General features: G+C 54.0%; 3 protein-coding genes across 24 annotated transcripts in view; 1 reads left to right on the top strand and 2 right to left on the bottom strand.

The window, feature by feature from the left end:
* Positions 1-10,096, bottom strand: part of ADAMTS13 (ADAM metallopeptidase with thrombospondin type 1 motif 13) — a 43,960-nt gene extending 33,864 nt beyond the window's left edge. For 2 of the 11 annotated variants that reach the window (XM_054501770.2, XM_063650017.1), the window contains exons 1-4: positions 6,185-6,374; positions 1,933-2,053; positions 1,318-1,384; positions 14-159 (exon numbers count right to left, since the gene is read on the bottom strand). In XM_054501770.2, coding sequence (XP_054357745.2) covers positions 14-159; positions 1,318-1,384; positions 1,933-2,053; positions 6,185-6,246 — 396 coding nt within the window. In that variant the 5' untranslated portion in view covers positions 6,247-6,374. Of the gene's footprint in view, positions 1-13; positions 160-1,317; positions 1,385-1,932; positions 2,054-2,499; positions 6,379-9,909 lie in introns of those variants that run through there. The other 9 variants (XM_063650016.1, XM_063650021.1, XM_063650013.1 and 6 more) reach the window with 9 other exon arrangements.
* Positions 6,406-18,397, top strand: REXO4 (REX4 homolog, 3'-5' exonuclease). Of its 2 annotated transcripts, XM_054501782.2 has the most exons (8): positions 6,406-6,835; positions 9,456-9,802; positions 11,548-11,691; positions 11,972-12,165; positions 13,388-13,476; positions 15,615-15,689; positions 16,582-16,656; positions 17,392-18,397. In XM_054501782.2, the coding sequence occupies exons 1-8, from the start codon at positions 6,611-6,613 to the stop codon at positions 17,509-17,511; spliced, it is 1,269 nt and encodes a 422-aa protein (XP_054357757.1). In that variant the 5' UTR covers positions 6,406-6,610; the 3' UTR covers positions 17,512-18,397. The 2 variants fall into 2 exon arrangements, with proteins under 2 accessions (XP_054357757.1, XP_054357758.1); XM_054501783.2 differs by lacking the exons at positions 11,548-11,691; positions 11,972-12,165 and having other exon boundaries at positions 6,421-6,835; positions 9,634-9,802.
* A 33-nt stretch (positions 18,398-18,430) lies between these two features.
* The window catches only part of STKLD1 (serine/threonine kinase like domain containing 1), a 31,693-nt gene continuing 22,385 nt past the window's right edge, over positions 18,431-27,738 (bottom strand). For 5 of the 11 annotated variants that reach the window (XM_063650023.1, XM_054501771.2, XM_054501777.2 and 2 more), the window contains 10 exons: positions 27,113-27,243; positions 26,355-26,438; positions 23,912-24,028; positions 22,566-22,706; positions 21,431-21,565; positions 20,631-20,759; positions 20,411-20,539; positions 19,529-19,669; positions 19,127-19,206; positions 18,468-18,803 (listed from right to left, as the gene is read on the bottom strand). In XM_063650023.1, coding sequence (XP_063506093.1) covers positions 18,714-18,803; positions 19,127-19,206; positions 19,529-19,669; positions 20,411-20,539; positions 20,631-20,759; positions 21,431-21,565; positions 22,566-22,706; positions 23,912-24,028; positions 26,355-26,438; positions 27,113-27,243 — 1,177 coding nt within the window. In that variant the 3' untranslated portion in view covers positions 18,468-18,713. Of the gene's footprint in view, positions 18,804-19,036; positions 19,207-19,528; positions 19,670-20,410; positions 20,540-20,630; positions 20,760-21,430; positions 21,566-22,565; positions 22,707-23,911; positions 24,029-26,354; positions 26,439-27,112; positions 27,244-27,738 lie in introns of those variants that run through there. The other 6 variants (XM_054501775.1, XM_054501778.1, XM_054501780.1 and 3 more) reach the window with 4 other exon arrangements.

Raw genomic sequence — 27,738 nt, 5'->3', positions numbered from 1 at the left:
ATGGGGCACTCACGATGTTGAGGTTGGTGAGCACGTAGCGCTCCGTGTCCTCCTGGTGAGCCTGGAAGACATCAGGGCCCACAGCCACCAGCAGCTCCAGGTGTAGGATGCTGCCTGCAGCCCGCCTCTGCCTCTGGAAGCCAGGGGAAGGAGGGTGGCCTGGAGGGGTAGAGGGAGAGCAGAGGGCAATGGTTCTAGAGAGCAAGCAGTGGAAAGCTAACAGGAGAGGGGCTGGCGGGTCTTGGAAGGATGGCGGTCCGAAGTCAAGACATTGCGTGTCACCCCCACCCCAAGAGCCGGACCCCATTAGTGACTAGGCACGCAAAGGGCAGGGCCCAGGAGGAGCTGTTGGGCTATTGTATCCTTTAGGTCACCCCATCAAGACAAGCTTCTCACTGCCCTGGTGGCTCTGCTCAAAGGGGAAAGCCCCTGCCCTGCCTCCTGGACCCTGCTCTGGGCACGGGTATTTCACAAGTAACATCATGGACCCCGACAGGAAACTGAACACGAGTGGAGCCCGGTGGTCTCTTGGGAAGCAGGGGCCCAGGCCAGCCCTCACTGTCTGTCCTCTCCCAAGGGAACCCTTAGAGGGTCAGGGACCCTGGGCAATGATCTCCCAGCCTTTCAGGAGCAGCAGAGCTGGAAGGACCCAGGCTATGGGATACCCAGACAGCGTCGGCTGCATCCAGCCCCCAGCATGGCCCTAGGCACTGGTCAGTGTGCCTCTGGCCTAGACCACAAAGAACCAGATCACAAAGTGGGCCTTGCCCTCCCGTTGCACCTGATCACTAGCCCACCTGCCTCTGGCCCCCATCAGCCATTAGTCAAGTTGCCAATGGCCCTACTGGGAAGGGGGCTCGCACCCGGAGAAGGTCACAGACATAGGCCTGTGGGCAATGGGGACAGGCCTTTATCATAAGGAAATCCATGGCCTTAGGAGGGAGCCTGAGCCAGTACCTATCTTGTTTCCCACAGAAGGAATAAATATTTACATCCACGGTCAGAAACCACAAGAGCTCCTGAAAATCAGCCAGCTCAGCAGAGGCCATGGGGCAGGAGGGGCCAGCCAATCGGTAACTGTTCCCTTGTGATATTTAACAGAAGCTAGGGTGAGAACCCTGGCCTGGCTGGAACACCCAGACCAGCTTTTATCAACTGGGCAGGAAGTAACAGAGTTAATTAACAGGGGTGACAGCAGCTTCTCTGACCTTCTCCTGCCAGATCCACCAAAAATCCCAGACCGCTGACTCAATGGTGAGATACCCCTTGAAAGTCCTGAGAAACTCCCCCCAGGAGAGAAGACACCAGGACAAGTACCTTTTAAGGGAGCACCAGGGCTCAAGTAAGAAGACACGGCCTGTGGCTCCAAAGCCTGAAGACAACTCTGCAAGACAAAAAGAGATGGATGGGGCCGGGCACAGTGGCTCTCGCCTGTAATCCTAACACTTGGGGAGACCGAGGTGGGAGGATCACTTGAGTCCAGGAGTTTGAGACCAGCCGGGGCAACATAACAAGACCCCATGTCTTAAAAAAAAAAAAAGAGAGAGAGAGAAAGAAAAAAGAACAAAAAGAGACGGATGAAGAGGGAGACAGGAGGCGGGAGGTGGGTGATGCCAACCAAGAAGGAGAGGGGGAAATCAGAGACAGGGAGCAGGAGAGGAAGGGAGAGGCAGAGAAGAGCAACCTACCCAGTTTGGGACAAACTAGTATCTGTCTGTTCAGCTTCACCGAATGAGCAGGTCGTACTGAGACACCAACTCCCTCTTCAGTGAGCACACTTCATCCCCCAAAGCCCCAAGTACAGACTCCCCTGCCCAGCGCAAACCCCAAAGCTGATGTAGTCAGCTATTTGGCACTCCCCTCGCCCCAGGTAGCTCAGAATACCCCACCCAGAGGCTCCCAGAATACCCCCGCTCCTGCAAATGAGCCCACCTGCTGGAAATGGGAGGGTCCCCAGCAGCCCAGGAGAAAGCCACAGGCAAGGATTCCGGCCACACAGAGGGGAGGGCATCTTGCCCGGGGGTGATGCTGGCGCATCCTCAGGAGAGCCAGCCTGTGGAGTGGAGCAGAGTGAGAGGGGGCCTTGGTGACTGGGAATCTTGTCAGTGTGGAATGGGACAGGCCCGCTCGCTGGGCGGGACGATTAGGCAGTGTTTACTCTTGGAAGCTTCCTGCCAGGGCAGGGGCCGTGGCTAGGGTGGGCGGTCTGCAGCTCCTCCTGCTGCAACCTGGGCCTTGCTCTAAGATGGCTGCAGTTCAGGGTACCCTGAAGCCCAGTCCTGCACGCCAGAGAGCTCTCCGGATGTGCACGCCCACCTCCTTAGAGGAGGCCTAAGCCATCTAGTCCGGAGAAGGGATACTGGACCAGGAACCCACAGACAGGGGTTCACGACGAATGCCAGGACCTCGGCTGACTCTCTCTCCGGGGTCCCCGCTCCCATCTGACAGATGAGAGGCTGTGCCAAAGACATCGTGGTTCTGGCTCAACTCTCCACCTACTCTGTGCCTGCGCCTGATGAGGAGAGTCGCAGAAGTGGGCTGCATGGCACCAGATCTCGGCATCATCACAAATCGCCTGGCAATCCCCTTCATCTCCTGGAAGACTCTCTTCACATGCTCCAAACCACTCTTTTACACCCCTCACACCCACACAGCCGCACAAGCTGATGACCAGCAGGGGGATTCCCTTTGTCTTTCCACCCCTCAAAGTGCAGCCTCTCTCCTCCTCTGCGATCAGGGAGGAAACATCCACACTCCCTGCCTGGCCCTGGCTCTGGATCCCTTCCCAGCTCTCTCCTCTTGCATCGTTAGTTTCTGCCCCTCTGCTAGAGCCATTCATTCACTCCTTCAGCCGACAAATGTTTCACTGAGCACCTGAAACAGGCTAGGCTCTGTGCTAGACACCAGGAAAGCAGCCATGAGCCAGGCAGACAGCAGCCTCGGCCTCTCACAGCTTAATTCTAGGGAAGAGAGCCAGACAGCAAAGTTGCTAGACAGTCACGTGTTGTGTATGTAGTATGTTCAAAGGTGGTAAGTGTTATGGAGAAAAATACAGCAGAATAAAGGAATGGGGGGCTGGAGGGGAGGGTGTGCTTTCATGCAGGAAGGTAAGGAGGCTGTCGGAGAAGGGGGCATGCTTAGATGTCGAGATCCTGGTACCTGGCTCACCCCATCAGCATACATGACTCTCCTGTCTCTTTTTTCGTTTTTGTTTTTTGAGACAGAGTCTTGCTGTGTCACCCAGGCTGGAGTGCAGTGGCACGATCTCGGCTCACTGCAACCTCTGCCACCCAGGTTCAAGTGATTCTCCTGCCTCAGCCTCCCTTGTGGCTGGGATTACAGGCGCTCGCCATCACACCTGGCTAGTTTTTGTATTTTTAGTAGAGGTGGGGTTTCGCCATGTTGGCCAAGCTGGTCTCAAACTCCTGACCTCAGGTGAGCTGACTGCCTCGGCCTCCCAAAGTGCTGGGATTACAAGCATAAGCCACCACACCCAGACACTCTGGTGTCTCTTGATTACAATCAACAACCTTCCCTTGACCCACACTGTCCTCCTGCCATAGCCCTGTTTCTGGCTTGCTTTACGAACTTGGAAACATTATTTTCAGTGGCTATCTCTACTTCCTTGCCTCCAATTCCCACATCCCACTGAAACTGATCTTTAAAAGGTCACCAATAACTTTGTGAACCCTGAAAGAGCCACTCCTTCATGATGGATCCCAAGTTACTAACTGGGCATAAATTCAAAGTAGGACCTAGCAGCCATTTGCTTACTAGGGTCACACACACATTCTGTGTTCCTGGGAAGCCCCTACTCTCGCTTAACTCTGGGATGGTTTCATAGCTGTCTGTTCCTGTTTATGCCGCCAGAATCAACCCATCGACTGTGACCTGCATCGACCAATCTGAATTCAGCAAGTATTAACCAATCAGAACTAAGCAAGTGTGCCTTCCTCATTTGCATAAGTGGACCAAAGTGGGAACCTGGGCAGGAAGTTCTCTACAAAAGACAACCTCTTTCTTTGTTCTCTTTGTTCTCTGGAATGCACCTTTGTACAGAAGGCTGCATCACCCTGGTTTGCAAACTGCTGGAACAAAGTTTTTTCCCTTTTTTAAAAAGAAAACCCGGGCCGGGTGCAGTGGCTCACACCTGTGATCCCAGCAATTTGGGAGGCCAAGGCAGGTGGATCACGAGGTCAGGAGTTCAAGACCAGCCTGGCCAGCAGAGTGAAACCCCGTCTCTACTAAAAATACAAAAATTAGGCCAGGTACGGTGGCTCACGCCTGTAATCCCAACACTTTGGGAGGCCGAGGCGGGAGGATCACCTGAGGTCTGAAGATCAAGAACAGCCGGGCCAACATGGAGAAAACCCATCTCTACTAAAAGTACAAAATTAGTCCGGCATGGTGGCGCATGCCTGTAATCCCAGCTACTCGGGAGGCTGAAGCAGAAGAATCACTTGAACCCGGGAGGTGGAGGTTGCGGTGAGCCGAGATTGCGCCATTGCACTCCAGCCTGGGCGACAAGAGCAAAACTTCATCTCAAAAAAAAAATTAGCTGGGCATGGTGGCGTGCACCTGTAGTTCCAGCTACTCAGGAGGCTGAAGCAGGAGAATTGCTCAAACCCGGGAGGTGGAGATTGTGGTGAGCCGATATCACGCCACTGCACTCCAGCCTGGGCAGCAGAGCAAGACTGTCTCAAAACAAACAAACAAAAAAGAAAACCCTTTTCAGTGGACTTGCTGACAAACTCAATGCCATATCTTGTTCCCATCTCTCTGTCCTCGTCTTTCTCAGCCTCTCAGCAGCATCTGATGTGGTTTATTCTCCCCCTGGATTCTCTAATGCCACTCACATCCGCCTCTCCTCCCACTGCACTGACTGCTCCAACCTCAGCCTCCTCTGCTGCTTTGCCCCTGGAGAGCCCCCAGCACCTGCTATCTGGTCTTAACCCTTCACTCCCTATATTGGTACTCTCTTTGGATGAACTAACCCAGGTTCACGTTTCAACACTAATTATATGCTGACCATTTCCAAATTACATCTCCAGCACTGACCCTTCCCTAAGCTTAGGAATCTTAGATCCTGCTGCTGATTAGACGTCTCTCCTTGGTGACTGACGGCCCATTCAAACTCAGCAAGTGTGAAAAGGAGCTCATGGCTCCACTCCCATACTTCACCCTGCTCCCCGCAGACATTTATTGAGATGATAAATAGCCACACCCAGTTGCTCAGACCAAAATCCTAGGAGCCTCACTTCCCTGTTACTCCATCAACCTCTGCCTGTTACACACGCACATCAAATCTATCCACTCCTGGCCGGGCACGGTGGCTCACACCTGTAATCTCAGCACTTTGGGAGGCCGAGGCGGATGGATCACTTGAGGTCAGGAGTTCAAGACAGCCTGGCCAACATGGCAAAACCCCAGGTCTACTAAAAATACAAAAATTAGCAGAGCGTGGTGGCGTGCACCTGTAATCCCAGCTACTCAGGAGGCTGAGGCAGGAGAATCGCTTGAACCCAGGAGGCGGAGGTAAGGGAGACCACCCCTCATATTGTCTTATGCCCAATTTCTGCTTCCAAATAAAGAAGAAGTAAAAACTAAAAGGCAGAAATAAAATCCACAGACAGACAGCCCGGCGCCGTGCCCTGGGCCTGGTTAAAGATCAATCCTTGACCTAACCGGTTATGTTATCTATAGATTTCAGACATTGTATGGGAAAGCATTGTGAAAATCCCTGTCCTGTTCTGTTCCGTTCTGATTACCGGTGCATGCAGCCCCCAGTCACGTACCCGCTGCTTGCTCAATCCATCACGACCCTCTCACACAGACCCCCTTAGAGGTGTAAGCCCTTAAAAGGGACAGGAATTGCTCACTCGGAGAGCTCGGTTTTTGGAGACGTAAGTCTGCCGATGCTCCCCGCTAAATAAAGCCCTTTCCTTCTACAATTCGGTGTCTGAGGGGTTCTTGTCTGCGGCTCGTCCTCCTAGAGTGAACTGGCAGGGACTCCTCCCGGTGCCTGGGCCTCGTTTCCCCACTGCATGTGGAAGATGAGCCGCTGTGAGGCTAAGCATGGAGCAGCCCAAGGCGGGAAAGGCCCAAGAGTCCAGCACGCAGGCCAGAGACCGAGCCCGGCTCTCACTAGCCCCACCGCCCAGAGCCCCCAGCTCAGCTGCCCCACCGGGTGCTAAACACACAGCGGCCCCCTAGTTCCCTTCCGGCGTCCGCATCTCTCATCCCCATCCAGGATCTCGGAGAGGTCCTCGGCTTGCCCCAATCAAACTCGAGGTCGATGACCCCAGATGCCGCTGGCTAAGGCGGCGGCCCAAGTCCCGTGCGGGCGAACCGCCCAGGCTGCGCGGAACCAGAGGCGGGGATCCGGTTTCCAGCCGGTTGTGGAAAGACGAGCGCTTCCGGGGACTGGAGCGTGCGCGCTGAGGTATGCGGAACGCGTGCGGGGTCTCTTCCGGAGTCTTTGCCTGAACGGGGTCCCTGCGGCGGGTGTGTTTCGGCCTGGCGTGGGCAGGCGCTTGTGCTGCCAGGGCGCCGGGCCTGGGGAGGCCGGGGTCTCGGGTGGCCGCCGGCCCAGGCCCTGGACGGCAGCAGGATGGGGAAGGCGAAGGTCCCCGCCTCCAAGGGCGCCTCGAGCAGCCCCGTGGCTAAGCCGGGTCCTGTCAAGACGCTCACTCGGAAGAAAAACAAGAAGAAAAAAAGGTTTTGGAAAAGCAAGACGCAGGAAGTAAGCAAGAAGCCAGCAAGCGGCCCCGGTGCTGTGGTGCGACCTCCAAAGGCACCAGAAGACTTTTCTCAAAACTGGAAGGCGCTGCAAGAGGTGAGGTTTGAGGGGGCCCTGGCGGAGCGCTGCGCAGCTCATTCCCGCAGAACGCGACGGAGGGAAAGACTTGGGTAGCCCCAAAAAGGACCTGTAAAGGCGGATTTGAATCGAAATCTTGTAAACAGCTTTTCACAAGAAAGGTGGCCTGTTGAGGGAGGTCTCGAACTTGTTTGCGTGAAAGAAAATGATGAAAGAATTATTTCAAGTACAAAAAAGCAAAGATAAACCCTTGTACCTTTTGCATAATGAACTAACTAGAATGGATTTTACAAAGAGAAATTTAGCTTAAAATCCCGAAACCAGGCCGGGCGCGGGGCCTCACGCCTGTAATCCCAGCACTTTGGGAGGCCGAGGCGGGCAGATCCCCTGAGGTCAAGAGTTCAAGACCAGCCCGGCCAACATGGTGAAACCTCGTGTCTACTAAAAAAGTACAAAAAATATTAGCCGGGCGTGATGGCGCGCGCCGGTAGTCGCAGCTACCCGGGGAGCCTGAGACAGAAAGAATCGCTTGAACCCGGGAGGCAGACGCAGTAGTGAGCCGAAATCGCGCCACTGCACTCCAGCCTGGGCGACAGAGTGAGACTCCATCTCAAACAACAACAACAAAAGAACACACTGGTCTGTGTAGCAAGACAGGGAGAAAGAAGGTTCTTGTGTAGAAGTGAAAAGCGGATAGCAGACGTGATAGAGAGGGTTCTAGCGACACTTACGGTCTTGAAGTAAATACTAACTGAGCTCCTAAAAATGTGCCCTCTGCCATGTGCTCTATGCCATGTGTGTTGCAGTCTCCACAGTGAGACTGTGAGGTGGACACTTTCATCATCTCTGTTGAACAGATGAGGAAATAGGCTGGAAAAGTTCAAATAGATCATCTAAGATTGCGGCTGGGAACCAGGCGGCTGACTCTGGAGTCCATGCTTTTAAGGCTGTGTTGTACCTGCTCTCTCTCTAGTGACCAGCGCTTCTGTAGAGGTTGCCTGCTCTCTCGCAGACACTCCTCCACGTGCGTCACTCATACATTCTTACCACATCCCTTGGAGCTCCCTTGGAGCTACTGTTAGGATCATAGCTCACTGCTGCCTGGGCTCCAGTGATTCTCCTGCCTCAGCCTCCCGAGTAACCCACACGTGTAATCCCAGCACTTTGGGAGGCCTAGGCAGGAGGATCACTTGAGCTCAGGAGTTCAAGTGCAGCCTGGGCAACATGGTGAGATTCCATCTCTAAATAAAAGTAAAAAGTAGTTTTTTTAAAAAAGAAATGTGATCCCCAGTGTTGGAGATGGGGCCCATAGGAGGTATTGTGTCATGGGGGCAGATCCCTTATGAATGACTTGGTGCCCTCCCCTCAGTAATGAGTAAGTTCTCACTTTGCTAGTTCAATTGAGAGCTGGTTGTTTAAAAAGAGCCTAGCACCTTTTTTGCTTGCTCTCTCGCCATGCGACACACCTGCTCCCCCTTCGCCTTACACCATGATGGGAAGCTTCCTGCGGCCTCACCAGAAGCAGATGCTGGCACCATGCTTCTTGTACCCTGCAAAACCATGAGCTACATAAACGTTTTTTCTTTATAAATTGCCAAGCACAGGTATTCCTTTATAGCAATGCACAATGAACTAATACAGATGGGGTTTCACTTTGTTGCCCAGGCTGGTCTTCAACTCCTGACCTCAAGCAATCCTCCCACCTCAGCCTCCCCGAGCGCTTCTTGAACCTCTTAATACTCTGCACAATATCTCAGTGCAGACATTCCTGTCTTGACACACAGGACCAGTCAAATTCCCATGGGCAGCCCCAGGGTTCTATGGGATTTCTTGAACACCGACTCTTCTTCCTTCTCCCAAGAAAGAAAAGCAAAATAAGTGAATGGAAGGGATGTTTGCTATAGGGAAACTTTTGAGTGTTTTCTAATTCATCCAAGAAAGTCAGCCCTTCAGTTCTTTACCTGTCACAGGAACAGGTAAGTAGCACCTGCCTCGTCATCGCACTGTGGTGGAGTCCACTCCCGCTGGGGATTTGAACACAGGGAGGAAGCTGGGCTCTAAGACCACAGGAGCCTCTGCTTGGGTGACAGCCAAGGTGTGGCTGCCAGCAGTTCTTCAGCCACTCCAGTTTGACAGAAGCTTTTCTTTTCATTTATGACACCCCCCCCCCCCACCTTCCTGAGACCTTCACAGCAGTAGCAAACCAGGGAATCTTGTAAAAAAGAAAAAAAAGGTGATTTCTGTGTAGCAGGATGTTGGCCCAAGCTGTGAGGGAGGTTAACTCCAGAATTCTTTCTAGATAAACTGAAAAGGGAAGTGGTCTGTGGTGTCCAGCCACTCAACAGGTACCCAAGGTGTAGAATGAGTTTGACATTTTGTATGCATGAAGGAGCAGGTGCAAAATGCATTATAATAAGGTAAGCAAAGAAACAGCATTTCACCACAAGTGACTCATGAGAACGAAAAAGAGCTTTTTCCAAACCGTTTGAAAATGAATTTCAGTGATGCAGATGGGAATTGTATAGATGTGATTGGTGTATATGTGTGTATATACACACATGCGTAAGTTTTTTCAATCTGCTGTGTGAATTTGAATTTCCAAATTCAAATGTAGCATTTATTTTATTTTGGGTCCCAGTGGCTGCTGAAACAAAAATCTCAGGCCCCAGAAAAGCCTCTTGTCATCTCTCAGATGGGTTCCAAAAAGAAGCCCAAAATTATCCAGCAAAACAAAAAAGAGACCTCGCCTCAAGTGAAGGGAGAGGAGATGCCGGCAGGAAAAGACCAAGAGGCCAGCAGGGGCTCTGTTCCTTCAGGTTCCAAGATGGACAGGAAGGCGCAAGTACCTCGCACCAAGGCCAGTGGAGCAGAGCACAATAAGAAAGGAACCAAGGAAAGGACAAATGGTGATATTGTTCCAGAACGAGGGGACATCAAGCATAAGAAGCGGAAAGCTAAGGAGGCAGCCCCGGCCCCACCCACCGAGTAAGTATGGGCCACCTCACCACTGAGAACCGAGTCGCAGCGACTTCACCAAGGCCTGTCTCCTTATGGAGGCTGGTGGCCTCACCGCAGTCTCTCCATCACCTTACCCTGATGTCGTCTGTTCCTTTGTTTACTTGCTGTTACTTGTTTTCCCCTAGAGTGTGCGCATGATAAGGCAGGGCCTGCTTCTTCCGAGCGTTGAGCAGAGCTCAGCATTTAGTGGGTGCGAGTATACGTGTGTGGAAGGAAAGCATGCTGAAGCCGGAAAGACCCGAGTATGAGGCATGTCCCTGCTTCTCGCCAGTTGGGTGGTTTGGGGCAAGTTTCTGACGTCCTCTGTGCCTTGTGGTAGTCATGGTGGCGTCACAAGGAGATTGTGAGGTTGGCATCTTGGCTCAGTGCCTGGTGATTACTTCAACCCTGTGATGGAGCCAGGTGTGGTGGCTGTTGCCTGTGGTCCCAGCTCCTTGGGAGGCCAAGGTGGGAGGATCACTTGATCCCAGGAGGTTGAGGCTGCAGTGAGCTGTGATTGCACTACTGCCTCCAGCCCAGGCGACAGAGCGAGACTCTCAAAAAAACAAGTGAAAAGAATAAACCCTGTGCTGGCCACCCACGTGGGGTGGACCGGGAGTCAGTGGCCTTCTCTGAACGGTTCAGCTGGAGGTGACGTGTTCGTAAGACACAGCTGGCTTCATGTTGCCTGGGTGTTCAGGACACAGTCGCTGATGGCTGAGGAATGAGCCATTTGGGGGCCTTCCTGTGTTGTGCTAGGCAGGCTGTCTGGGATAGAGTTCAGTGAGGCGGGCCCGCTCCTCCCTCTTGAGGCTTATTGTCAACTGCAGTAGACAGACTGTAAACTGCAGCTGTTGCTTAAGTGTGGTCAGGATAAATCTAGTGAGGAGAAGGTATTGGGCGCCTGGAACAAGAGGGACGTGTCCATTCAATGGGGCCAGGAACGGCTTTTCGAAGGAAATGACATTTAACCTTAGCCCAAGAGACAGATTCCCCAGGCAGGTGTTATGTGCCTGCGTGAGCATCCAAGTACGGAGGGCAAGGGGTTCTGTGTTTCCGTCTTACAGGCATTGTGTCTGTCTGTGTTTCCTAAGTGTTCGATAATGAACCTGTTACTTTCATAATTAAAATGTTAGCGCTCATTACACTTGAGTGGTGGGTTATATGTTTCTGTTTTATATTCTTTGTGTTTGTCTGTGTTCCTAAATCTTGAATAATGAGTGTATTTTCTAATTAAAAAGGAAAGAGATGAGGCCAGGCGCTGTGGCTCACACCTGTAATCCCAGCTCTTTGGGAGGCCGAGGCAGGTGGATCACTTGAGGTCAGGAGTTCAAGACCAGCCTGGCCAACATGACGAAACCCCGTATCTACTAAAAATACAAAAAATTAGCCAGGCGTGGTAGTGGGCGCCTGTAAAATCCCAGCTACTAGGGAGGCTGAGGCAAGAGAATCACTTGAACCTGGGAGGCAAAGGTTGCAGTGAGCCAAGATCGTGCCACTGCACTCCAGGCTGGCTGACCCAGTGAGACTCCATCTCAAAAAAAAAAAGGAAAACGCCAAGATGATCAAAATAGCAGAAGCAGCAGGGCCAGCAGTCAGGGTGTCTGGGGCCAGCCTGTGGGAGAGGCAGGCTGTGCCATCGCTCCACTCACCTGCACAGTCACCCCCACAGCCCCACCCCACCAGTTGCACTAGGGTCTTCTGGTGATCAGCCTGTTATCTTTGCCTTTTAGGGAAGACATCTGGTTTGACGACGTGGACCCGGTGGATATCGAAGCTGCCATAGGTCCAGAGGCGGCCAAGATAGCGAGGAAACAGTTGGGTCAGAGCGAGGGCAGCATCAGCCTCAGCCTCGTGAAAGAGCAGGCCTTCGGCGGGTACGCTGGTCTTAGGGAGTGGGGTCTGCTGGGGATGCTTAGCCATGGAGGGCGGGGCTTCTTTAAGGAAGAGGATACTTTCCCCGAGGTGAATGAAGCAAGCACCTCCCAGGGTCCTGCTAAGAACCAGGACCACACAGAGCTTGTCACGTGGGTGCAAATGAGTGAGGGGCAGAGAGCTTTTATCTGCCGACACTTAGTCCATGGATTCCTGGTGCTCTGACCTGGAGCTCTGTGGCCTGCCGTGTTTATTAAACTACAGCCTTTGGTTACCCTTCAGCCTGACAAGAGCCTTAGCCTTGGACTGTGAGATGGTGGGCGTGGGCCCTAAGGGGGAGGAGAGCGTGGCCGCCCGTGTGTCCATCGTGAACCAGTATGGGAAGTGCGTTTATGACAAGTACGTCAAACCAACCGAGCCCGTGACGGACTATAGGACAGCAGTCAGTGGGATTCGGCCTGAGAACCTCAAGCAGGGTATGTCCAATCCACAGCGCAGGAACTTAGAAGGGAAAGTAGTAACTGGATTCATTTTCTCCCTTTTGTTCCCTTTTCTGTCTGAGACCACTCACTGTAGCTGGTTTCAATGCGTCTTCTTTTGGGGCGATGGGTTTTAAAATACAAAAGCCATCCTTACACGGCTTTACACCCATTTATGCCTTGTGCTTCATTGCCTCCTGTCCACTGACTTTAAGACCAGGCCAGTAGCTGGGCATGGTGGCTCATGCCTGTAGTCCCAGCTACTCAGAAGGCTGAGGAGGGAGGATTGCTTGAGCCCAGGAGTTCAAGTCCAGCCTGGACAACATAGCAAGGCCTCGTTTCTAAAAAAAAATTTTTTTTTTTTTTGAGATGGAGTTTTGCTCTTGTTGCCCAGGCTGAAGTGCAATGGCACAATCTCGGCTCACTGCAACCTCCGCCTCCTGGGTTCAAGTGATTCTCCTGCCTCAGCTTCCTGAGTAGCTGGGATTACAGGCATATGCCACCACACCCGACTAATTTTGTATTTTAAGTAGAGACAGGGTTTCTCCACGTTGGTCAGGCTGGTCTTGAACTCCCGAACTCAGGTGATCCACCTGCCTCTGCCTCCCAAAGTGCTGGAATTACAGGCATGAGCCGCTGCACCTGGCCTTCTAAAAAATATTTTTAAAAAATTAGCTGGTCCCACTTGGCTCAGGCCACCCTTGGTCTAATCAGCCCTGTTCGGGGGGTACAAGTGGGGTTGGTGGTGAGGCGGTCCCCAGAAGCAGGCAGGGCTGCCTCTGGAGCCCAGGGCCTAGGGCAACACATCTCTGCCCGTTTTTGTGGGGGCAGTTTTGTTTTTATTTCCATTTGGAAAATTGTCAAGTAAATCATGAGGTTGAATAGGCAGAACCACGCTGCCAGGCAGCTCTAAAAGTTTCTCAGTGCCTACACTCAACATATGCGCTCCTCAAGCCACGAACCGACTTTGCAGACTGTGTGGAGCACTTCATTCCTCTCCTCAGAGGTGGTTCTCACAGCCACCCCTGCCAGGGGCCCACAAGGCACTTCTCCCAGGGGGGTGGGTGGGTGTGGTGGCTTCGAGTCACCCTCCATAGTGGCATTGCAGGCCTGACCATTTGTCTTAGGTCTGACCAGGGGTAGGAGCGGGGCCGCCTCCTCCCAGAATGATGGTGATGTGTGTGTTGCAAAAAACCGCTTCTTTGTGTTGATTTTCCAGGAGAAGTGCTTGAAGTTGTTCAGAAGGAAGTGGCAGAGATGCTGAAGGGCAGAATTCTAGTGGGGCACGCTCTGCATAATGACCTAAAGGTACTGGGCTCCCTCCCGGGGGCTCAGCCTGCCCCTGCTCCGTGGGTGTTACACTCACGCCCTTGCTGTGTTGGGGAGTTTTTAACAATGTGTGGGTTTGTGCTCTATGTTGGGAATAGTTTGGTAATAATATCAGATACCACGTGCTGAGTTCTTACTGTGTTTTAGGAGCCATGCCAGGCTCTTGTTTTGAGAGCGCCCAGCAAAACTGGGGTTCCCATACCAGAGCAGCTGGCAACCCCGCCCTAATGAGAAATGAAGGTGCTGATACCCCTTTTACCTGGAGGAAGGCCTAATGTCCAATTGTCCCATCCGTGACCAGGGTCCCTCCACAGGAAACAAGTTTATCCTCGCAGATGCCCTGTGGCCCGTGTTCAGGTTACGCCTGCCTGACCATCACCCTGGCCCTGGGAGCTTGCCTTTGCCTTCTTCCTGGCGTCCCGAGGAAAATCCCCCCTGGGGCAACCCCTGGTTCTTCACATGGAAAGTGCAAATTCAGACACCACCACCGTGGGAAACAAGTTCAAAGACATATACAGACCCTGGGCAGGGAAGGCGTCATGGGTTGGGAGGGCAGCCCGCCATCCCCTGGTCACCCGAGGCAGGAATGAAGAGTCAGGCAGAGCGAATACGCGTGTATTTACAGGAGAACAGGGTGGGGGTCACTTTGAGTTTATGGGCAAATGCCTGGATGTTGGTTTAAAGGACACAGTGGGAACAGCGGGGAGGCCAGTCTGCTAGATGGGAGAGACACTTAAGTTGTCACCTCTGCCCACCGGCTTGAAGCACTTGGGTGTGGTGAGGAACTTGAAGCCGTTCAGAAGGAAGTGGCAGAGATGCTAATGGTCAGGCAGCAGCCTTTGCTATGGTGCTCCCGTTACGGCACTGTAGAGATCTGTTGAATCCATTAAAGATGCCGGAGGTGTTCATGCTTGTTTATAGAGGGTGAAACTGAGATGAGAACCACCCGGGCAGTCTCCTCACAGAAAGGTCTTCTGTGTGCTCCTACCGCATCCCCTCAGAGACTGCCACTGTGGTAACTTGTCCTTCCCTCCTTACTCTGGCTCCATCCCTGGTAACTTGTGCAGCACATGTTTAAGTCTTTCTTGAAGATTATGCTAAGGACCAGACACAGTGGCTTATGCCTGTAATCGCAGCTTTTTGGGAGGCTGAGGCTGGAGGATTGCTTGAGGCCAGGAGTTAGAGACCAGGCTGAGTAACATAGGGAGACCCCATCTCTATAAAAAATTTTAAAATTAGCCAGGTGTGGTGGCGTGTGCCTGTTGTCCCAGCTACTCAGGAGACTGGGGTGGGAGGATCAGTTGAGCCCAGGAGGTTAAGGCTGCAGTGAGCCATGATTACCCTATAGCACTGCAGCCCAGGTGACAGAGTGAGATCCTATCAAAAAACAAAACAAAACAAAAAAAATTGCATGCTAAGATTGCAAGATGAGCTGTTAAAATGTGTTATTTCCAACTTCCTGATGTGCAGAACCAACTCAAAATACAAGTATAATATAGGAATAAGTTGGTTGCTGGTTAACTGTTGACTGTTTTTCTCCTACTTCCTTGATTTCAAGATTTTGTTTTTATTGTCTCTGACTGTTGGGCATCAGCTTAAGTCAGTGCGATAAATTTCCTTCTGGAGTTTAAATTCATATCAGTGCCTTGTTTCCATGTGTGTGTGACACACTTGGATTCCCTACAAGATGTTACTTGCAGGGCAGCCACATTGGCTCACACCTGTAATCCCAGCACTTTGGGAGGCCAAGGCGGGTGGATCACCTGAGGTCAGGAGTTGGAGACCAGCCTGGCCAACATGGCAAAACCCTGTCTTCACTAAAAAATACAAAACTTAGCCAGGCGTGGTGGCGGGCACTTGTAATCCCAGCTACTCGGGAGGCTGAGGCAGGAGAATCACTTGAAACCTGGGGGCAGAGGTTGCAGTCAGCCAAGATTGAGCCACTGCATTCCAGCCTGGGTGACAGAGCAAGACTCCGTCTCATACACACACACACACACACACACACACACACACACACACACAAAGATGTTACTTACAAAAGGTGGTGGGGGGAGGGGGTTCTGCTACTACAAACCAAAAATGAAAATGATTATCATTATATTTTATTTTTCTAGGTACTGTTTCTTGATCATCCAAAAAAGAAGATTCGGGACACACAGAAATATAAACCTTTCAAGAGTCAAGTAAAGGTACTTAAAATGAGTGTGACTCAGGATACTGTATTTCTGTTTTGCTGGTCACTTCGTTGTTTCTGGTCACTGGTGGCTGACTTGTTGGTTAAAGGGTTTTTGTTTTTCCTTTTAGCCTTTAAAACTAGAAGGAATGTTTAAAAATAGAGTTCTGCTAATTGCTGACCTTAAAAATGATTGCAACGGAGAGCAAGTTATTTCCACTCTAACCTCTGAAACAGGGTCACTGACTAAGGGCCTGGTGCCACTGTCGTATCTGCTCTAGAGGGTGCTAAGGGCAGAGCCATTCTTCATTCTTCATCCTTCTTTTTTTTCAGACAGGGTCTTGCTCTGTCACCCAGGCTGGAGTGCAATGGCATAATCTCGGCTCACTGTAACTGCCACTTCCCAGGCTCAGGCAATCCTTCCACCTTAGCCTCTGAAGTAGCTGGGACTGCAGGCATATGCCACCACCCCTGGCTAATTTTTTTATTTTCTTTTTTTAGAGATAGGGTCTTGCTGTGTTGCCCCGGCTGTTCTCAAACTCCTGGGCTCAAGTGATCTGCCCTCCTTGGCCTCCTAAGTGCTGAGACTACAGGTGTGAGCCACCGTGCCTGACCAGAGCTGTCCCTCTTGAAATAAGCAGGGAGGCCTCAAGATGGGAGATGGGGATGCTGACTCCTCCCCTGGCCTTCTCCTTTTATTGGCTGATAGGGGAGTATCACCAGCCCATCATGCTATAAAGAGGTTGCAGCTGGTGGCTGCCACCCTAAGTGCCATGAGCACCTCTACTGAGAGGCAAACTGTAGGTCGCTTGGGTGAGGTTCAGTAGCCAACCGCTCCCTGCTTGGTGGGGTGACCCTCTTTGGGCCAAGCCTGCAGAGGCCCCCACTCGCCTCTTCCCCCTTTGCAGAGTGGAAGACCGTCTCTGAGACTACTTTCAGAGAAGATCCTTGGGCTCCAGGTCCAGCAGGCGGAGCACTGTTCGGTAAGTGTGTCCTAGGGGGTAGTTCATGGAGTTTGGGGCGGTTTCTCACCTGGAACCAGGCATGAGTCACCTGACACAGACGTGGGGGAGGTGGGGCCTGGGCACCTACTTATTCTACGAGGCTATTGGTCAAAAAAAAAAAAAAATGGCAGAGCAGAGTTACAGAATTTTGGTTAAATTCTAAATATGCACATTTAACGAATTTAACACTTAACACAAAAGTACTGCATTCTCGTTATTTGGAGAAAAGTTGCCAAATAATTACAAAGGGTCCCCCCACTCCCGCAGCCCTCCAGCCCTGCCCTGCCCGGCCCCGCTGAGCAGCTGGCTCTGCCTCTGTGGAGCAGTCACCCCCTGCAACGTGGCCTCAGCGCTTTGGGCCCTTTTCGCCCATCTGCTTGGTCCTTGTGCCCCTGTGCCCAGCGCCCAACCTGCCTTCACCCTGCACTCAGAGACCTAAAAAGGCAGCGTGTTTGTTGCTTCTCCTCTTTGGGTTTCCCTTTCTCCTCCTGGGAGGGGTGTCTGAATCACGGAAGTGTGGGGACCATCAGGTCGTTGCTCCCTCTGCTTCTCTCGTGTCCTCCCTCCCTGTCCTGGTGACATCTTGTGGCCAGGTCCATGTCTCACTCGGTACGTCCGTAGCAGAGTGGCTAGTGGGAGGGCTCAGTCATTGTGGGGTTGACTGTGGGCTGCGGCTATGCCTCATCACCTGCTGGGATGTTTCGTGTCGTCTAGATTCAGGATGCCCAGGCAGCAATGAGGCTGTATGTCACGGTGAAGAAGGAGTGGGAGAGCATGGCCCGAGAGAGGCGCCCCCTGCTGACCGCTCCAGACCACTGCAGTGACGACGCCTAGCGGTCCTGCCCTGCCGCTGCTGCCACCCTGCTACAGAGGCAATGTGACCAGCCACAGGGACAGCTCACATCTCCCCAGAGTGGCGACTCTGGTGAAACCTTTTCAGAATCATGGCAGAGGGGCGTGGCGTGGTGCTACTGAGAACGTCCTCCTTCCTCTTTGTGGTCTGAAACCTGCTCTTACTGTCCATGTGTGTTTGGGCCCGGATGGCCAGAGTGGGATCAGGGACTGCCATGGGCACGCCTGGCCACGCTTTACCGACTGCTGACCCCCTGGGAGAGGCAAGGATGGGGCCTGTGGGCCGCCAGCCCGTACGGTGCTGTCACCGCCCATCTTCGGTGACACCCTGGGGTGAGGTGCTCAGCACCTTCCTCTCGAGGAGCCACATTTTCCTTCTTTGTCTTAGGGGACATAACAAGCTTTGCTGGGCTTGAGGGACCCAGACCAGGTGTCTGCAGTCAGCTCCTGAGACAACGGCTGGCCAGCACAACAGGTGTTACATCAGGGGTTTCCTGTGGCCGTTTGGACTTTGAGCATTTATCTAAATTAAATTGGCCCAGGGTTGGCTGGTGGGTCACCCAGCAGAGGCTTCTCCCCATAGCACAAGGATGTGTTGCCTGGGCACGGTGACTGTGGTTATTCCTGGAGGTCGGCAGACATGCCAACCTTGGGCTATTTGAGCTGGAGAAGCTATGTGATGCTAGCCGGTGGCTTTCTGGGCTAGGCCCCAGTTTGAGGCTCCCCTGGGAACTAGAGTCAGGAACAGCCAGTGGCACTGACAAGGGGACGGAGTCCAAGGCGTTATTGGGCCACCTGACAGCTGGACAGAAAAGGTGCAGATGCACCAAGGATGTGATTTAAAATAAATGCAGATGTTTACTTTGAATGGAGCCTGTGGAGGCTCACTGTTGACTCTCATCTAGAATGGTCTGAAAGGACTGCTGTGTCCAGGGGCGAGGTCTGTAGAGACTGTAGAATTAAGTGTCGCACTGGCCAGTCACAGCCTCTTGCCAGAAATGATTAAGGCAGAAACTGGCCTTGGGCCTCTTTATTAGTCACCTAAGAGGAGTGTGAGGTGTGCATTCTGGTGCTGGATGACCCTTTCCCCCGCCCCAAGGGAAACAGTGGCCCATGGAAAGGAAGGGCAGGGAGAGGGCACACGTGGAGAAGGGGCCTGTGGGGTGTCTGTCTTCTCCCCAGCATCAGGGCTGAGCTGCTTCCCCACACGGGGGGCTGGGAGAGGTGGCTGCCTCCAGCCTCAAGAGCACTTTTTTCGCGTAAGAAACCAGTTCCTGGAAGGAGGAAGCAGGCAGGTCAGTTTTCGTGGACAGTCCCCGGGTCCAGGAGTAGTTACTCATGTGACTCAATCCAGCAGTCATGGACAGAAAACTCTTTGGAGAGGTCTGATTACCCCTCCCGTTTAAGATTGATTTTGGCCCAGTCATAGAGACGGGATAATAGGCAGGCAGGAGAGCAGTCTTGAAAACTACACACGTGGAGATCAAGGCCAGTTCCATACAAACATCTATTCCAGTCCCCCAGACGTGGTGCACCCCAGCTGGGGGCTTCCACCTGGAGGGAGGCCTGGTTTGCTGAAGGCGCTGCTGTCACTCACCAGGCTGGAGGTGAAGCGCTCCTTGATCTCCTGGACCAGGGCCTTCATACCACTGGACACCAGCTCCGGCAGGATCTCCTCTGCGGGTGGAGCAGGAAGGTCCTGAGGCCAGAGCCCTTACTGTGCCCCTTGCCAGGAGCCCCAGAAGGATGAGAGTGGGTCGCATTCCCCCTTGGGCTTGGCATGCACAGAGCCACCTTGCAGTTCCAGAGCCCCATGCGTCACCCTCAGCCAGGACAACCCCTGGTGCTCAGAAGATGCCAAATAAGTGGGAAGTTTAAGTGGGCCGAGAAGTGGGGTTGAGCCCACCTTCCGTGTGCTCCTTCTCTGTCAGTTATAGGGGGTGTGGGGCACCCCTGACTGCTGGGCTCTAGGGAGTGTGAGGCGAGAAGGGGTTCTCACCATAGGAAGCCAGGTGGACCAGCAGCATGCCCACGTTCTCCACCACCTCCGGGTTGTCCCTGTGGAGCTGGTAGGTCTCCTTGATGAGGCTGAGGCCACTGCCGCCCTCCTCCTGCACCACCACCTTGAAGGCCGCCAGCTCTGGGGGATGGGTGAGAGTGGGTTCATGCCCCGCTTTCCCCTGAAAGGGAAGAGCCTTCTGCCCAGGACGGGATGGGGCCCCAGAGCTCACACACAGGGAGCTGGGACAGGACAGGAGACGGGACCCAGGAGGCCCCATCAGCTTGGGTGGACCAGTAGGCTGGCATGGCCTGAACAGGACCACACAAGAACAGAGGAGGCAGCCCCCCAGAGCCAAAGAGGTCGTTGTCACTCTCTGGGGAAGACTGGGTAGTACAGAGATCAAGACCATGAGTCCGGAGTTGCCAGGCACCAGCTGGTGTCTTGGCCAGGCCCAGGGTGCTCTCCGAAGGACTGTGCTGTGTGCCGAGCATCGGTTGTGCTGTGCTCAGCGCTGGGCCCAGCCTGTCTAGCTGAGTAACAGGCAGGGTTGTGTTGTGGGGAATTGGAGACACTGTCTCCAGAGCTGTTTTGATGAGTCACGGTGTGCCTGCATGTTAGGAAACCCGTGCAGATGTGATGTGTTTATGGACAGAGAGAGGACCACAGGGTAGCATAACGCAGAGACAGACTTTATCAAGTGTGTGTGAAAGTCTTGATGGTGATTTCTGGATGACTGGACTTTAGATCGTTTTTAATTTCTTTTCCTTTTTGATTTGTTGCTTCTGTTTTTTGGTTTGTGGCACCTGGCAGATGTAACTGATGGGGGCTGATTCTTGCCCCCACCTCTAGGTGGCAGCCTCGTCCTGTCACCAGGCTCACCTGACACCTTCACCAGGCCGGCCAGTCCCCGGTAGGCATTGTTCACCAGCAGGGCTCTGTCCTGGCACAGCCGGATGCTTTGCAGGAGCAGCGCCACCACTTGTTCAAACTGCTGCTCCTTGATGCAGCCTGCAGAAAGGAGCCGGGCTGCCTTGTGCCTGCTGTGCCTCGAGGCCCACCCCTCCCAGCCCCAGGGGCCCAGGGCGCCCACCCAGCTCACCCAGCAGGGACAGCAGCCAGAAGACTCCACAGCTGGCTTCTGCCATTTCCCCATCCGCAGGGTAGGTGGCCAACACCTGGCTGATGAGGTCCGGGACCTTCTCCAAGGGGGCCTTGTTCACAATGATACCTGGAACCAGGACAGGGATGGAAGGGGACACCCAGGCCTTGGGTGTGTGCAGGGGGGCCTTCCCATCCCCCATCTGCTGCCTTCCTCCAGCTAACAACAACAGCAGAAATGGGGTGGGAAAGGCCAACTGTCCTCAGAGACGGGTCGGGGGGTTAGCCCAGGAGAGGCTTGGAGAGTCCCACACTTTGGGTGCTGGCAGGGTTCTCAGGTTTCCTGGGCTTTCCATGGTTTGGAGCTCTCTTTTTCCTGGGGCGCTGGAGTGCCAAGATGGGGTCTAGAGGAGGGGAAGCAGCACAGGCTGGGGGAGCCCCCTATTGTGAATCAAAAATCAAAACGGCATCCAGCACCACCGCTGCCCTCTGGAACCAGGACTGCCTGGAAAATCCCAGGATGTTTCCCTGGGCGGGAGTCACTTAAAACTGAGGGGTCTGCCCACTGGGCAGGAAGTCCTGAAGCCCGGCCTCTGCCAGAAGGCCTTTCCTCCCCTGCCTTTTCTCTCTCTGCTCCTTGATTTTCTTCTGTTGGAGTTCAAAGCTCTCAGAAGAGCCTTTCCCAGACTATGGCTGTCAGGGACAGGACATGGAGGTCCTCGAAGGCTGTCAGGGGCAGTTAGGGAGTGGCTGGGGGAGGGCTGCCAGCCCTGGTGGGACAGCAGGAGGAGGGCCCCTCACCGTCCAGCAGGAGGGCCCAGAGCAGGCCCAGGCCACTGGCGCAGACGTCCCTGCTTTCAAGGGAGCTGTTGAGGTGCTCCAGGATGTGTTCCAGCAGCCCAGCCTTCTGCAGCTCGTCTGACAGTGACTCTGACTCTGTGGGTAGGCCAGAATGAGGACCCCAGGGCCCCTCCCTCCAGGAAGCCTTCCTGCCTCTGTTGTCCTCGGGCACTGCAGTCCCATTTGACCTGCAATCCTAGGTGCCTGCTCTGGGCCAAGTTGTGTGCACTCAACGGAGCCCTGAACAGGAGGACATGGGACTGGCCCCAGAGGAGTCTGTCCATCTCGTGCACCACCAGTCCCAATAGCTGCTGTCTCACTCCCAGGCTGGGTCTGACCTCTGTAGCTTCCCATCAAGGGGGCCTGGCCCTGCCTCCTGGGCTCACAGAGCCAGCCTGTGCCTTCCAGAATGGAACCATGACGGGGCCCTATCCCGGTAGGATGAACTGATACCCGTTTTGCCTGATGGTTCCAGTTGACATCTATTCCTAGTGCTTCCTTTCACTCCCCAAAGTGAGATCAGCCATGTATGATCAGTTATCCAGTCTGTGCACTAAAGAGGGTGCTGGGGCCCGGCCCCCAGCCCTGACCCCTGCTGCATGGACTCCTGGCAACTGTCCTTAGGCTCTCTCGAGGCCCAGCTTCCTGTTGGGGAGAACAGTGCCCACCCGATTTGTGGGTGAAGGTGTGAGCGCTCTGTATGGCCCTCTCCTTCCCACAGTCCTGGCTGGCGGCTTCGGAAGCCCACTGGGCCCTGTGGAATGGAGACACACAGGGCATTTGCCCCCCAGCCTCCCAGAATGGGCAGGAAGTGTGGGAAAGAGACGTCACTGGTGTGAAGCCCACAGCTGTGCCTAGCACGTCTGTAGAGGGAACCAGTGACTTCAAGAGTGGAAACTTGTCATCAAGATGGAAAACGACGCGACCAGCATTTGGGCTGGCCGAATGAAGATGGCCAAATGCTGCTGTGCATTTCAGGAGGAGGCCCAGCACTGTCCTGTCCAACCCACCTATACCCCAAACCAACCCTTCCCAAGACGCCTGGGAAGGGCTGTCCTGGAGTGTGGGTGGGGCAGGAGGTGGCTGGCAGACACACCCTGGGTTGTGGTGATGGCTAGCAGGCTGTAGACCATGACAAGAAGTGGCTCCTCCTCGGGGTGGCTCCGAAGAGCACTCAGCAGGGTGGAGGTGATGGCTTGGTTGCAGGGAGCCTTGGCTTCCGGGTGGTACACCAGCGCTGCTTGGGCCAGAGGAAGACGCCTGGCGTTAGCCCCCCAGCTCGGGCATGGGGCCAGACACACAAGGCTCACAGGCTGGGGGATGGCATCTCCACTTTGCATGAAGGAAACCAAGGTCTGCCTTGTTCTTCTGACCCACAGCAGGCCTCCGTGAATCCCTGTGGCCTAATGGAGTGAAGGACCAGAGGGGAGCCCTGCCTGGCCAGGCCATGCATCCTGGTCCCTGGGAGCCGGCCAGGCAGCACTGAACACAATTTCAACATTGCATGGAACTCCAAACTTCAACAGTGAAACTAGAAAGGTGGCCGGGCGTGGTGGCTCATGCCTGTAATCCCAGCACTTTGGGAGGCTGAGTCGGGTGGATCACGATGTCAGGAGTTCAAGACCAGCCTGACTAACATGGTGAAACCCGTCTCTACTAAAAATACAAAAATTAGCCGGGCGTGGTGGTGGGTGCCTCTAGTCCCAGCTACTCAGGAGGCTGAGGCAGGAGAATCACTTGAACCCGGGAGGTGGAAGTTGCATTGAGCCAAGAGTGCGCCACTGCACTCGCCTGGGTGACAAGAGCAAAACTCCATCTCAAAAAAAAACAAACTAGAAAGGTAACTAAATACTTTTTGTTTAAAAAAAATCATCAAAGCTAATTCAACTTTTTTAACAACCCATGTCTCATAGGAGGCTCAGTCTCAGCTCCAGCCTCTTCTATCAGGACAGTGAAATGAACTCAGCACTGCCCTCCTACCAGCCTTCTTCAGAGGACACAACCCATCCTCCCTGAGGGTCACTCTAGAGGACCTCGTGTCCAGCTCCTCGCTTCATAGCTGGGAAACTGGCAGGAGCAGCAGGAACTTGTCCAGGGCCACGGAGCAGGCAAAAGGCAGGCCTGGGTGGGATCCGTGTCTCTAAGCTCCTGGCCTGTGCCCTCTCTGCCATCCAGGATGGGGTCCGATAGGCACAGGACGGCATGGACTGTCCAGTGGTCAGATGCCAACCAGGTGGTGGGGGCGGAGCTAGGCCACCAGGAGTGTCTCCCCCACCTGGCCTGGCCCTGGCATCCACCTTGGCCTAGAAGGTGCAGCAGCAGGGAGCAGGGCATGGCTTCCCCTAACCCACCCGGCCCGGTGCCCACCTTGGCCCAGGAGGCACAGCTGCAGGAAGCAGTGCACAGCTTCCCAGACCCCACCTGGCCTGGTTTGGCACCCACCTTGGCCCAGGAGGTGCAGCAGCAGGGAGCAGGCACACAGCTGGACATCGAGGACCCTGTCATGGAGCTGCATGGTCGTGACCACCACCTCCACCAGCTCCGGGGGCCACGGCAGACCTGGCAGGGCGGGTGGCACAGGGGAGACTCATTTTGGGCCAGATCGGGGGCATATGGACCCGACCAGGGCCCCCAGAGGCTGGTAGGAGCCTGCAGGGCCCTAGGTGGGTGAATAGAAGGGGGAAGGACAATTAGGATTAGCGCTAGGTCCATGGAGTGCATGCTGTGTCTGCCACGGGCATCCTGCTCTGTGCTGCCCACAGCCCTGTGAAGTGGCCCCTCCCGGGAATGCCCTCCTTATGCAGATGAGGAACCTGGGGTCAGCAGGATGAAAGCACCTGCTCTTCAGCAGTTTGAACACAACCAGTCTACTCCGGAGCCCTTGGCTGCAACTGCCCTGAGGGTGGACGTGGGTGGGGTGTGCTCCATCCACCCTGCCACTGTGCCAGGAACTGTTGTGGGCTGGGGACTGGGTGAGGGGCAGTGGCCAGGCAGCCATCCCTCCACTCTAGGCTCATGAGAGCAACAAGGATGAAGTCCTGGCACCCAGAGTGTGGAGTGAAGCAAGATCCCCCCCCCCCTTTTTTTTTTTTGAGACAGAGTCTCACTCTGTCGCCTAGGCTGTCGCGCAGTGGCATCATCTCAGCTCACTGCAACCTCCGCCTCCTGGGTTCAAGCGATTCTCCTGCCTCAGCCTCCTGAGTAGCTGAGATTACAGGCATGCGCCACCACGTCTGGCTAATTTTTGTATTTTTAGTAGTGACAGGGTTTCACCATGTTTGGCCAGGCTGGTCTTGAACTCCTGATCTCAAGTGATCCGCCCACCTCGGCCCCTCCCAAAGTGCTGGGATTACAGGCATGAGCCACCGCGCTTGGCTGCAAGCCCATTTCTAAGCAAGGCGTGGAGGGAGATGTGGCTCCAGGTGGTGGGAAAGACCTACCCTTTGGGATGGGGCCCAGCAGCTTCCCTAGTTTCCCCAGGGAGGCAAAATCTCTCTTCCCAGGGACTCTGTCCTGGTCACAGCTGAGCTACAAAAGGGGTCGAAGAGGAGGAGGGGAGGGAGGGAATGATAAATTAGGCCCATATGAGGCCTCTGCCACCTACTCAAAGGCCGGGGCTGGGCCTTGTCACCTCTGAGGCCTGAGCCACTGCAACAAACCTCAGTGGATTCCTAATCCAGGTCTGATGGATGGACGGATGGATGGATGGATGGATGTGTGAAGGTAATGTTCAGGCAGGTGAAAAAGGTTGAATGGAAATATTTTATGAAAGCATGTTTTGGCACAAATATTTTAAAAATTGGCCGAGCACGGTGTCTCACGCCTGTAATCCCAACACTTTGGAAGGCCAAGACAGGCAGATCACTTGAGATCAGGCGATTGAGACCAGCCTGGCCAACGTGGTGAAACCCTCTCTCTACTAAAAATATGAAAAATTAGCTGGGTATGGTGGCACACACCTGTAGTCCCAGCTACTTGGGAGGCTGAGGCAGGAGAATCACTTGAACCGAGGAGGCGGAGGTTGCAGTGAGTCAAGATCGCACCACTGCACTCCATCCTGGGGGACAGAGCAAGACCCTGTCTCAAAAAAAAAAAAAAACTGCTTTTCCCAACACTCTCCATGAATGAGCAGTAACAATCTTTTTGGGTTTGGTTTTGTTTTCTGAGACAGGGTCTTTCTAAGCTGGAGTGCAGTGGCGCAAGCATAGCTCACTATAGCCTTGATTCCCTGGGCTCAAGCAATCCTCCTGCCTCAGCGTCCTGAGTAGCTAGTATGATAACAGACATGTGTCACCACACCTGGCTAATTTTTTTATTTTTTGTAGAAATGGGCTCTCCCTTTGTTGCCCAGGCTGGTCTCGAACCCCAGGGCTCAAGCAGTCCTCCCGCCTTGGCTTCTCAAGGTGCTGGGATTACAGGCGTGAGCTACTGCACCAGGCCATGCATTCTTAATAGGTGGGCAAGTTGTATCTATGAAAATGTAAAGTATTCACACCCTTGAACATCTAGGAATCTATGCTACAGAAACAAGCGCACAGATACATACACACCAGGGTGTCCGTTCTAGTATCATTCATAATAGTGGAAACTGAGAAACAACTCAGATACCCCTCCCTCATAGGGACAGTGGGGTAGATGGGATGTCTGTGGCTCCATTAAAATCATGTGAGGGCTGCCACGCCATCCATTCCCCTTCTCTGCTGTCTTCCTCAGGCAGATAGCAGAGACACGGGACTCTTCTGGGGACACATGCACGCCTCTACGCTGCACTAAAGCACCGGCGAGGAGAGCCCGGGGTGAGGGCCAGCCTCAGCTCCCCACAGGCCAGACCATAGCTTCTGCCCCTAGGGGAGCAGCTGGGAAAGGGGTGCAGGGTGGGGCCTACCTAGCTGATCTGCAGGCATTTTCAGAAGCCTCTTCATGGCCCTGAGCTGGACTTCGGGCCAGCCAGAGAATTTCTGCATGACCTCTGCAGGGACAGGAAGGCAGGGAAGGGACCTTTCTGAGGACCAGGGCCTCGGGGCCCTGTCTCTGGGCAGCACACTGGGCTGGCTGCTGTGTGTGCATCCCCTCCTCAGATCCACAGGTTCAGGATGAGAGGGAGGGGCTGTTACCATCCCCACTTTACAGATGAGGCCACTGAGACCAAGTGACTTTTCCTTAATAGAACCCAAGTTTCTGTCTTGGAGCACACAAATGGTGGAGCGCACTTCCGTTCATCCTGGGCACATAGGAGGCACGCAGGAAGTGGTGCTGTGTGAGGAAGACCCCCCAGGACCACTGTGTGCCACCCAGGCTGTGGAAGCAAAAGCAGAGGGTTGTGGGAGGCGTGGGCAGTGACTAGGCCATTGAGCTACATAGAGGATTTGTGTAGCAGGAGCGGAGGGAAGACAGGTGGGGGCCAGGCTATGGAGAGGAACTTTGTGTTATAGGTAGTTGGGAGCTATGGAGGATATTTGAGCAGAGCGGTGTCCTGGGCAGTGTGTAGGGATGGATGGAGGGAAATTGTTCCTACCCACTGGTCATGCACGTGGAGCAAGGCCAGGGGCATAAATAATGAACCCTCTGGAACTAAACAATAGGATGCCAAGGCCATGGACAGGAGCTTCAGGGCACGCTCCCCCTTTGTGTCCCCAGCATCACCTAAAATGCTGGCCACGTTGCCTTCTAATAGCATGTCGGTGATGGACGCAGGCACCATCTGCCGGTGCAGTGTCAGAGAGACGCACGAGGACTTGAAGGAGCCGCTCACGAAGGTGATGTGCACCACGTCCCTAGCAGAGGAGCAGAGAGGGCTGAGTAACCCAGCAGCGACCCCTGCCGCCTCCCCGTGGGGCTCTCCCTCTGCCTCTGGCTCTGGGCTGCCCATCGGTGTGGACACTGGACACTGACCTCCCTGTTTTGGGATCCATTTGGTAGGGTCTCTTGTAATGTCCCCAGTGTGTCCGGCAAGCACCCCAGCAATTCCACACCCAGGGATGTGCTCCACAGAGTCAGGGCCTCGGCTCACAGAGCTGGGGGACAGTCCGGAGCCCTGGCACTTTTGCCCTTGTGGTCCCCTGCCTCCATGGAAACATGAAAACCCAGATTTTACAACTGCGTTGGTATAAAGATGAATATGACCCAGGCTGGATTCCTTGCTATATGTTGGGTTTTTGTTTTGTTTTGTTTTGGGGTTTTTTTTGAGATGGAGTTTCACTCTTGTCACCTAGGCTGACGTGCAGTGGCACAATCTTGGCTCACTGCAACCTCCGCCTCCCAGGTTCAAG

Source organism: Pongo pygmaeus, chromosome 13, assembly GCF_028885625.2.
Source record: "Pongo pygmaeus isolate AG05252 chromosome 13, NHGRI_mPonPyg2-v2.0_pri, whole genome shotgun sequence".
Taxonomy (NCBI): domain Eukaryota; kingdom Metazoa; phylum Chordata; class Mammalia; order Primates; family Hominidae; genus Pongo; species Pongo pygmaeus.
Note: the sequence above shows the minus strand (reverse complement) of the source record. Positions and strands in the feature narration are given on the sequence as shown.

Coding starts and splice junctions, on each gene's coding strand:
- REXO4 (XM_054501782.2), top strand. CDS start 6,611: ATGGGGAAGGCGAAGGTCCCCGCCTCCAAGGGCGCCTCGAGCAGCCCC. Junction 9,803..11,547: donor GCCCCGGCCCCACCCACCGA/GTAAGTATGGGC, acceptor TTTGCCTTTTAG/GGAAGACATCTGGTTTGACG. Junction 11,692..11,971: donor AAAGAGCAGGCCTTCGGCGG/GTACGCTGGTCT, acceptor GTTACCCTTCAG/CCTGACAAGAGCCTTAGCCT.